We start from the raw sequence: 10655 nt of genomic DNA on the forward strand, positions 1-10655 counted from the left end.
ACGAGGGCTCGTCAGGTTCGAGTGACTGGTTGCAGGCTGGAGGACTTTGACATAACCAGATGGAGCTTTGTTGGCTCTGTTATGCGCAGCTCGAGCAATCAAAGTCTTGGATTATGCGAGGATCTGGAGATTATGTGTAGGGATTCTTTCTTATTCTATCTGAGAGCTCATTCTATGAGAGTTTCAGAACGCAGGGGAGCTGTGTGCACAGTTCCGGTGAGGTCGCAGCGAGGGCATCCGGTCGGAGGACTCTGAGATTCTGGGATTCTGGTATGGTTTGCGGGTCGTTCGGGACCAGCAGATAGTAGTGAAGAGAGGGCGTATGTGCAAAATTAAGAGTATCGGACAGCTGTTAACGAAGGGTACAATGTTGGCGAAGGTGTGAGAGTAAAGGCCGAGCACTTCCAGAGTGACAGAACGAGAGACGACAGGTGGGAGTATGTGCTAGACCGGTACTCTTTAGCATGGTGGAAAAGTGGAAGGTGGGAATGGGAATTGTTAGACAGCACTCCAGCACTCCAGCACTCGGTAGTCACTAGGAACCTACCGAGTTACCACCCCACCAAACTACCAGGAGCTGCATTAGCTAGTGGTATCGGTCGCATCTACCTGCTCAGAGATGGGCACGATGCCGAGACAACTGCGTGGAGAAAGAACCGAGTCCTCCGTTCCGCATGCACCGACACCAGCTGTTAAGCTCTGCAAGCTCCCAAAAGTCTGTGCGAAAAGAGGCTAAACTCACGAGAAAGCCTCACGAACTCTGCCTAGTGCCTCCCAAAGCAGGTTTTGCTCTAGTTTCCAGCTACACGGGCTCGACGGTTCACTACGGAAGTCGGTGCCAATCAATCCCTAGCTACCTAGCTACCTAGCTAGACTTGAGTGCTTGCAGTGGGCATATCGGCAGCGTGATCCTTCTGGGTGGATGCTTTCACACAAGTGACAAGTCCAACGTGCCTTCCCGTTTGATCTTTTTGGAATCAATGACGCGCGGCATCGGCGCAAATTATCCGGCGAGCGGCTCCTTTGCCAGTGTCGCCAATGTGGGGGAGGCAGTGACGTATGGACTATTGCCGACTTGGTACCTAGGTATTGACCGCTGGGTGACTGCTATCCATATCCATACCAGAATTGACGAGGGAAAGATGTTGACTGATGCTTTATCTGGCTCATTCATGACAGGTTTATATCTAAACGCTCCCTGCAGGCGAGGAGATCCAGAAGCATGCGCCTGTTGGTAGTTTGTGCCTCGTATTCGAATGCACCTCTATCCTGTGTCACCCGTTAAAGTGGAGAGGCTGGGGCTCGTATTTTCTGTGCCGTGTCTATGTCATGCCGCTGGTGCTTGTCACCACTCCATCTACACGCCGTGTCCTAGAGAATCACTTGACCTTCCTGTAGCTGAACTATGACATTATTACACTTTTGTCTCTGGCACCGCTTGTCCTCGGCAGCTTGCCTTGGGGTGAGCCACAGTGGCGCCAGTGAAGTCCAGATTAAGCAAGTTCAAGGGCTGATCTGCATCTAACACGGTGTTGATGATTTAGAGGAGGGGCAGATCTGTCCTACAAAGACCGTGTTATCGATATCGCCTGCTTTTGCGCAGGAACTAACCCGGAAAGTGGCATTGCACAGGATGTGCTGCTGACGCGGTGGCTTGCACAGCGTGGACCTCCATCGGGTAGCACGGCGTTGCATCATGCAGCCCCCGGCCGTTGAGATGTAGCAAGGCTGTGGGAGGCTGGGAGCTACCGAACGCGACCAGAGACTTTCCCAAAGAAAACCAACACGTTTCCCAAAACCTTTCTACGTTCTTGCATACCACTCATCCCAACATTCAAAGCGTCTTCTCAATCTCATCCACGGGCAACATCAACTCAACAATCTTCTTCTTGACCGCTTCACTGGGCTCTTCATACGGTCGCCGAGGTCGCAGCATGGCCTCAAGATCGCCTTGGATTCCGGCTTTCTTCGCGCTGAACTGACTAACTGCGTATTTGGTAGTGGCTATCCCGGCTTTTGTAGGGTTTTCGGCATGAGCGGACATTCTTTGCAGTGCCAACGCCTGGTCGTGTTTGCCCATTTTCCATAGGTCGAAGACTTTGACAACCGTCTTTGGGAAGATGTTGGCAAAAGCCGCAATGCAACCTGCCGACCCGGCCGCCAGCCCACCGACCAAGAAATCGGACTGCCCACCAAACACCGCAAACCGCTCGGGTTGGAAGGTGGCTGACAGTCGTGTGATCTTTCCCACCGAACCGCAGGTCAGTTTCACTCCAACAATGTTCGGGAATTCCTGCGCCAAAGCTGCAATGACATCCGAGTCCAAGTCGAGGCCATTACACACGGCAGGGAAGTTATAGATGAGGATGGGAAGAGGAGAGGCTTTCGCGACGGCGGCGTAGAAGTTGTGGACGACGGTGGGTGTGGTCTGCTTGCCAAAGTATGCGCAAGGAAGCACGAGGACATAGTTCGCCCCAGCGGCATGGGCGTCGGCGATGTACTCGAGGACCTGCGCTGTTGAATGCCCTCCGACTCCGGCAATGATGGGGTAGTTCTCAGGAACTGACTTGCGTGCTAATCGCAGGAGCGCGGCTCGTTCGTCTCGGGTGAGCAGAAAGGTCTCCGCATTGGTCCCCAAGATGACCAGTCCTCTCAACCCGGAATTTGCAAGGTAGGAGTAGTATTGCGCCTGTTCATTTGGCAGCAAGGTGTCGGTAGCAGGATCGAAGAAAGTAACGGCCGGAGCATACACTCCAGAGGGTGGGACGGGATGCGTGTGTGGCGTTGGATTTGTAGAGCCCATGTTGCTTGAATTTATCTTTGGAAATGTCAGTTTTTAGGCGTAGACAAAAATGGACAGACTGCGCCCTTGAATAAATTCTGTTGTGAGATGATCAATCGTTTTATCATGCTGAACGACCATCTATCTCCGACAGCGGCACAGTCAATCGGTGACTGCGCCGTCGCCATCTTGCCCGTGTGTGTTCCCGTGTGTGTTCCCCTCAAGTTCCTGATTCCTTGCATGCGGGGACACATTTGAAGGGCTTTCCAGGCGTTTCGATTGGCGATGAGATGCTCCCTTTCGGCGCATGATAGACCGGGGTCGCTAGACCGGTAGAAGAAACCTAAGGATGTTGTGGTCACGACGATACGAGTACATTTTTCAGCGAAACAGATCGAGTCGCCATTGTTGATTCTGATCCTTTAGCAGCAAGAAGAGCGTGTGTGTCACAATGATCAATTGACGAGTGAAACAATGTGAGGCAAGGGTGAAGATGGAGATCGTTTGAATAGGTGCAAACGCTTGCCTAGTTGAAGGAAAGGAGAGTCAAACTCCGGACTAGACGTCCATCCATTTGCTCTTTGTCCTTCCGCCAAAAATCCTTGGATGGGAATATCCTTCTTGTTTCACCACTATACTCGGTCCCTCTGCAGGTTTCCTGCCGCGAGCACCGCTGGCGGGAACATTCTCCCCGTAGGAACTGGAGCATTTTCTTTTTTGAATCACATATGCAAGGCGGGAGGGTAGTCCAGCTATTCAAAGTTGAAAGTGAAGTTGGCGAATTTTAACTCGACCACAAGACGGTTACACGCCGTAAACTAACAACATCGTCGACCGACGAACCTCTTGAAGACCCATTCTGGAAACATAACATCTCTTGCCTCATGAATAGGGTGATAGATTGACCTGGAGGATGAAATTGCGGCCCATGCGTTCTACCACCTTCAAACTCACCCGAGACCGGGGCTCTCGAAGGCTCTACCGCCAGAAGTTGGTCTTGTTTATCCTCATCCTCTTTGCAGCTCTCCTGGCATTCCCTCTATTGCGACACGTACAAAACGACACTTGTTCGGCCTCTCCCTTTCTGCTTCGGGCAGGTCTGTGCAGCACGGCTTTTCACGCTCTGTGGAATTTACTCCATCACCTGGGTGGAAACGGTCCCTGGATCCGCAAAATAGACAGCGTTAACTATTACGACTCACCCCTACCCAAAAAATGCTCCATTGATCAAGTTCACATGGTAAGGTATACTACATGGACAATGCGCGGTAGGCCAGCACTCTTCGTACTGACTTCTATAGCTATCACGGCATGCTGAACGATACCCGACCAAATCTGCTGGCTTTCGTGAGTTGCTTCGGTCATCTAAAGCAGTAGAGGCACTAACGGCCTTGACCAGGCCACGTCGATCTCCTCGGCCGACTTCAGGGTTCGGGGGTGAATCTCACAGGGTCGCTGTCATTTCTCAAAGAGTGGACATATTTTACAGATCTCTCCAATCCTGCATTCGAGAATTTAACTGCTACTGGCCCATATGCTGGAACACGACAAGCCGCTAACACAGGCAGAATTTTGCGGCAGCGGTACAACCATCTGGTAGCCGACGGCCGCAGGACAAATTTCTGGTCTTGCAGCTCCCCACGGGACGTCGAGACTGCAGAACATTTCGCCAATGGATTCTTTGGGCCAGACTGGAAATCTGATGGTTCGGCGGAGCTGGTGATCATTCCCGAGGACGAAGACCGAGGGGCGAATACGCTTACCCCAGGAGATACGTGCCTCAACTACCGCGACGACAAAGTCCATGGTCACGATCATGGATATGCGAAGCTGGCAGAGTGGCAGAGCACATTTTCCCAAGCCATCGCCGAGAGACTCGCTAACGACGCAGAGGGAATGATATTCAAGCCCCTGGAAATCTATGGTATGCTCGACCTCCCTGGGTCCGTGTCGCGTTCGAGGGATCTACTGTGTTTCGCATGTGTTGATATCGCACGGGAACTGACCGGTATCTATAGGCATGATGGAAATGTGCGGATTTGAGATCCTGGCGAGGGGAAAGAGCCCCTGGTGCGATGTGTTCGAGCAACATGAGTGGCTCGAGTTCGAATATGCGCGAGACTTGCTGCATTACTATCGAGCTGGCCCAGGCAACAAGTTTGGTGCAGTATTGGGTTGGTTGTGGCTCAATGCGACCCAGCAACTCATGTCGAACCACTCGTCCAAAGACGTCTATTTCAGCTTTGTCCATGACGGCGACATTATCCCTGCACTGGCCACTCTGGGAATCTTTAATGAGCCTTTGGAACTGAGTCATCTCCCTACTGACCGGCTGCTGACCGAGCGGAAATGGAAGACGAGTGACGTGGTCCCAATGGGCGGGCGGTTGATATTCGAACGTATAACTTGCGCGACAAATGGAGACATAACCACATCCGGCCGAGAGCATGCCGTACGGCTCTTTATCAATGACGGCCTGGTCGACTTGGCCAAGTTGACCGACATGGTCCCATTCAGCCAAGTAGAAGGTGCTGTCTCGTTGGAAAGCTTCCAAAACACCTTGTCGGCCAAGGGAACACAGCTTGGGGATTTTCGAGAAATCTGCGCGTTGCCAGACGACGCACCAGATAGGATCGATTTTTTGCATCAATAGAAACAATACAAGGTACCTACATAGTAGTATCTAGACAACGAACTATCCGATTACAAGGTTGGGGAGAGCACAGGAGAGCGAATGACAAGGCTGGGTGTATTAATAGCTCCTTTGTCACAAAGCCCCTGGCGATTTGGGTCTTGGGGAACACGGCCCGAGGCTGAACCAAATCTCAATGTTTCAGCGGCTGCACCTCAACCAAAGCTGATCTGACGCTGCGGCTGACACCGCAAAGGGGCTGAGAATATATTACTGAAGACAGGTTGCTTCACGACTCCTGACCCAGACCAGCTTCAGCTTCTTCTGCATTCCCGACAACAACACTGTTCACAGTTGCCCCTTGACACACTCTCTCATCGGTCAAAAATCTACTCCAACCCCAGTCTCCTCACTCCAGCGACGCGGATAAACAAACACGAGACGGCACGCACTATCTGAAGTGATTTCGCCAACGAGCCCTTTCACTCCCTTTGCCTATCCTCCATTCGAACCAGAAGCCGCTCTTGAACCTCATCCTCTTCTACATTGCGTCCTTTCGACTGATAGCCCTTGGTCAGAGCCTGGGGACTTCATCAATCCCTTGTTTTTGGAAAAGCAGGAAAAGAAGGACATCAATCCGGCCAACGAAGAAGAAGAAGCGATGGCCGACCTACAGACACCTACTGAAGCAACGCTTCTGTCGACGACCGAGTACACCACTCCAGCCTCCAAAGAAGCAGCCACACAAGTCTCCCTCGTGGAAGCCCCAGTGACCACTACCACCGCATCTACAGAGACCGAGCCGGCACCTGCCTCCACGGCGACGACGACGGCGACGGCGACTGTCAATGGGATCCTTACTAACGGCACTACACCCGCGCCCGCCCCTGTGGGCAACGTGAGGGAGGAAGATGACCTGCCACTGTTTTCCCCGTCACTCATTTCCGAAGAAGTCATGTCCCGACTGCCAGAGGGCTACACAATTCGCCCTCTCCGACGAAGCGATTACTATGGAGGTACGTCTTCAGCTTGAGCCCCCCTGGTTGCATACGTTGTATACTCAAGATCTGACCCTTGCACTTGCAAAATTGGGACTAATCGCTAATAATTCTGCTCTGTGCTGGTGTACAGGCTTTCTCCCCACCCTCCGCGTCCTCACCACCGTGGGCGAACCCACCCTAGCCGAATTCAACGCCCGGTACGACTTCATCTCCTCGCGCAACGACACCTACTACATCCTGGTCATCTGCGACGAGACGTCGACCGTCGTGGGCACGGGCGCGGTGATCGTGGAAAGGAAATTCATCCACAACATGGGCCTCGTGGGCCACATCGAGGACATTGCAGTCGCGAAGAACCAACAGGGGAAAAAATTGGGTCTCAGAATCATCCAGGCCCTGGACGCGGTGGCCGAGAGAGTCGGTTGTTACAAGAGTATTTTGGACTGCAGCGAGGCGAATGAAGGGTTTTACGTGAAATGCGGGTTTAAGAGGGCTGGGTTGGAGATGGCGCATTATTACGAGCAGGGTCCCAAGTCGAGTTATGAGAGGTCGTGAGGGGGCGATATGGCCGTGTGGGAGAGGGTTATGAAATCTGTTCGGCGGCGTTTCTTTGCCTGGGAGAATCGGGCCTAGGACTGAGGATGTGCTGTTCCGTTGCCGGGAAGGGTGCCAGATGTGTTGCACACGCTGATGTCGCCAAGGCCGAAGACGAAGACGTGTTTTTAATACTACTATGGATGGGGCTCTACGAGGAGTCAAACATGGGAAAGCGAGTTTCATGTCTGCGATAAAGGGGTTCTGCGGGATAGACAAAAAACAAAAACAAACGAGGAACTGTGTCGGAGCCAGCAGCCACCTGAGGCAGGGGGAACTCGAACGGTGGAAGATGGAAGATGAAGCAGGCATCCCTCGCAGACACAGACAGAGGAAAGAGTATGTCGTCGGTCTTCTCAAGTTCCATTTTATTCTGTGTCCTTTTCCGAGAGGTGCTCTTCCCCTGGGCGAGAAAGGGGGAAAGGGTTCAGAGCGGTTTGTGCAGGGCGAAGGCGAACCCTTGAGGACAGACTGAGAGACGGGGATTCTGTTAATCAATAGGCATGGTATGAAAGGACCAGCGGATCATGGTGGTATATTATCTTGGTCGGGATATATCGACGGTGTCCCCTTTTCTTTTCTTTTCATCCCCCCTTCCCCTTCTTCTCCGCTGGGGAATCGGTTGAAGATGCGCGAACCAAGCATGAACCTTTCTCAACCCAGGTTCAACCCTTGAGAGGGCACAGCTTTCTTGCTTGGTGCAAGGTATTCGGCTCCACGCCGAGTTTGCGCGGTTTCGCATTCTCTTTGCGAGGCGAAGCCGAGAACCTCACCCTAGGCCATGAAAGATCCCGTCATGAACAGGCAGACGAACCTTCTGTGGAGTTTATCGCTTGCTGGTGCCGCGCCCAGAGGAGGTAAGAGATTCCCACCACACATCCAACTCATTCTCTGGAAAGTACGGGAGTATGACTCAACTGCTTTCATGGCTTGCACGGTCGGCCCGAATCAACGTTCACGTGACCTAGGCGTGTTAGGCAGCAGTCAAAACCTTTCTCTCGCTCGGAATCTTGCAGATCATGTGCATCTCTTCGTTTTTGCAACAGGCTTGGATGTGCATGCGGCAACGAACGTGTACCGAGTGCGAGTGCGAAAACTTCGACCCCACGTTAGCAGATGGCGATGCGAGGCGAGGATGGTTGTTGCCAGCGGGCTGGCTGGTTCATCTTGATTGCTGCTTTGCCGCATTTACTTGCTCACCCTTGATCAGAAATCGTGGCAAGATTCGCCCGTGCTGCTTGAACGCGTTGGAGATTTGATGATGATGATGATGATGATGATCAACACAAGCACTGCCTTGATATTGCCATTTCTTGCTGAGCACAGGTCTTACCTTGAGGCTGCTGGTGGAGTGTTACCCGCCGGCTCTCCGCGTCAGCTTCCAGAAGATCTGTGGACGTGACTCTTCTCACGAATGGACTGCGAACCCGTATTCGGATGAACTCAAGGATGCTACGAACCGGATCTCAGGAAACCGTTCTCACATCCGATGACATCTTGGTTCTGTCTAGGCAGCAGGCAGCCTGGGCTATCAAACTCATCGTCTCGACAACAGCATCCCCCACAGCAGTGACCGCTGGGTCTGAGTTGGCGGCATCTCACGGGATTCTAGCACATCCGGTCGCCGGAGTGGTGCCCATTCGTGCCAGGCCGCAGCGCGGCAAGGTCAGTTGGGTATTGCCAGTGTCTGATGTTGCATTCCGCATCAACGACGCGCTGTTGTGATATCAAGTCTATGTGATCATTGATGACAAATGTGGATATGTATATTCATCTGGGCGTTCGCGTCGTCGCCCATAAGTCACCCGAATTTGTGCAATATTGCACAACTCTGGCAGGGTGCCAGGCGAGATACTCGTACCGTAGGCTTTCTGGCCAAGCGACGGTGAGCCCATTTGAGGCCTGAGGGTTCGTCCCCATATCTCGACCGTGTTGGCAACTTGCTTTTGGAGTAGCTTTCATTATTGGGTCGGCAGGAGTGCTTCTGCCTGTTTCGTTGGCCACTTCGGCCGCACTGTTCTCCCATCTCGGAAAATTGAGGAACGTCTGAACTGTGATCTGGGCATTGGCCAAGCGGCAGTTTAGACTGCCCCAAACTGGCAAGGATGATATTGGAAAAATGGGTCGCGCGCTGCTTCTATTCCCGCCAGCCTCAGCCACTCGCATAGGTAAGGCAGCCCCCAGCAGATCCCAAACCCAGCCCCCAACCTTGCCGTGTCTGGGAGAACATATTGGAAGAATCAACGTGAGGCTGAATGTCTGGCGAAGGCATGGGTTTGGCCTTGACTCTCTGCAACCTGGAGGTGCCTGTTATCCGTCGAAACGACAGTGGGTTCCGTCGGCCCTAGAATGCCGGATCCAGAGTGGACGAGGAGGGAGCGGAATATGGGCCTAAAGGAGGCAAAGTGGCGGTTTGCCGCCCAACTGAATCAAGTTTGACTCACGGTCTTTGGCAGTTGGGCCTGCTGAGGTCGACCCTCGTCCGCCGGTCAGAGTGCCGATCGCCCACCCACCACCACCTGGCCACGGCAACAGTGCCCTTCGCTAGGGGGCGAATCAGGCTGGCGATGATTCATTGACACGCGGGGTTTTGACTGGCCCGATTGGAGAGTTGTAGCGTTGTCAGACACTGATTAGTTGTGCTTAGCCTGGTTTGCTTTCTTGCTCCGAATTTGACGTATTAGGAGGTGCGCACATGTTGGCGGAGTTACACATGCAGCCAGGATGTCATTGACCTGGTGGTTGTGGGACGTCTTTCTCAGGTGAAGCGAAAAGGGTGAGTATAGCATTTGGAGCAAAAGGAGTTCGACCGGGAGATCCGTGAGGGAACAGTTTAAGAAGAACGGAACACCCCAGACGGACCTGATTGATGAAAAGCCACCCAAAAGCAATCTATTAGCGGAGATGACTAACAGGAATCTGATATAATCTTCGTTCTGGCACGGATCCTAGCCAGGCTCGCCAGGCTCATTGGCTATTGTGTTTCGCAAGGGCTCTTGGTCGCACAGAATGGGAGGGCGAGCGCTTGTACGTTTTGTTGACCCAAATACTCCGTACTCCGTGCTGGGGCTGGAGAAGCACATCATCGACGCCTTGCTTGCAGTGAGGCCCAGGGAGGGAGGCCCTCGAATGAAGACCGCTTGTCTTTGAGGCCAGCAAATCTCCAGCCTGGCAAGACATGCAACGGTAATTGTTGGTAGAATACATTGCTCGTAGCACCAAGTACGAACCCCTAGACTAGAGTCAATATGAGCAAACTTCCAGACATCGATCATGCCTGGGCCAGACAGTGGGTGTGTGTGAGTGTTTGGGAGTCTTGGGGGGGTGGGTGTCGCTAGGGGGGGGGGCCTCTCAGGTTCAGGTTTGAATTTGAGTCATCGGCTGATGATCTGAGTGCCGTTGTTCAGCGGCGAGCGAGGCAAGAGCCACCCGAGCCACGGTATGGCAGCGCAAAGTGGCGAGGGTGCCACCCCCAGCCCTGGGCGGCCCTTATATCCTCCAAACCACCGCCAGCGCCCCGGCATGAGGTCCTCCTCTACCAAGGACAAGATGAAGCAAACCATGGATCGCAGCACTGGCTGCTCGTTATACTTTGTTCACGTTTGAATCCCCTGAAGCACACGTCCTGGTTATAAAACGCAGGTTA

At 53.1% G+C, this 10655-nt stretch overlaps 3 protein-coding genes across 3 annotated transcripts; 2 read left to right on the forward strand and 1 right to left on the reverse strand.

Moving 5' to 3' along the window:
• Positions 1-1834: 1834 nt before the first annotated feature.
• Z520_06155 (uncharacterized protein) lies at positions 1835-2803 on the reverse strand (the record flags this gene model as incomplete). Its single annotated transcript, XM_016776656.1, has 1 exon — positions 1835-2803. One exon carries the CDS (start codon positions 2801-2803, stop codon positions 1835-1837), a length of 969 nt encoding a protein of 322 aa, XP_016632198.1.
• Positions 2804-3710: 907 nt separating this feature from the next.
• On the forward strand, positions 3711-5435 carry Z520_06156 (uncharacterized protein; the record flags this gene model as incomplete). The annotated part of the gene is made up of 4 exons (XM_016776657.1): positions 3711-4022; positions 4084-4129; positions 4182-4706; positions 4801-5435. 4 exons carry the CDS (start codon positions 3711-3713, stop codon positions 5433-5435), a joined length of 1518 nt encoding a protein of 505 aa, XP_016632199.1.
• A 640-nt stretch (positions 5436-6075) lies between these two features.
• On the forward strand, positions 6076-6970 carry Z520_06157 (uncharacterized protein; the record flags this gene model as incomplete). Its single annotated transcript, XM_016776658.1, has 2 exons — positions 6076-6430; positions 6546-6970. 2 exons carry the CDS (start codon positions 6076-6078, stop codon positions 6968-6970), a joined length of 780 nt encoding a protein of 259 aa, XP_016632200.1.
• Positions 6971-10655: the final 3685 nt, after the last annotated feature.

Source organism: Fonsecaea multimorphosa (assembly GCF_000836435.1).
Source record: "Fonsecaea multimorphosa CBS 102226 unplaced genomic scaffold supercont1.11, whole genome shotgun sequence".
Taxonomy (NCBI): Eukaryota; Fungi; Ascomycota; class Eurotiomycetes; order Chaetothyriales; family Herpotrichiellaceae; genus Fonsecaea; species Fonsecaea multimorphosa.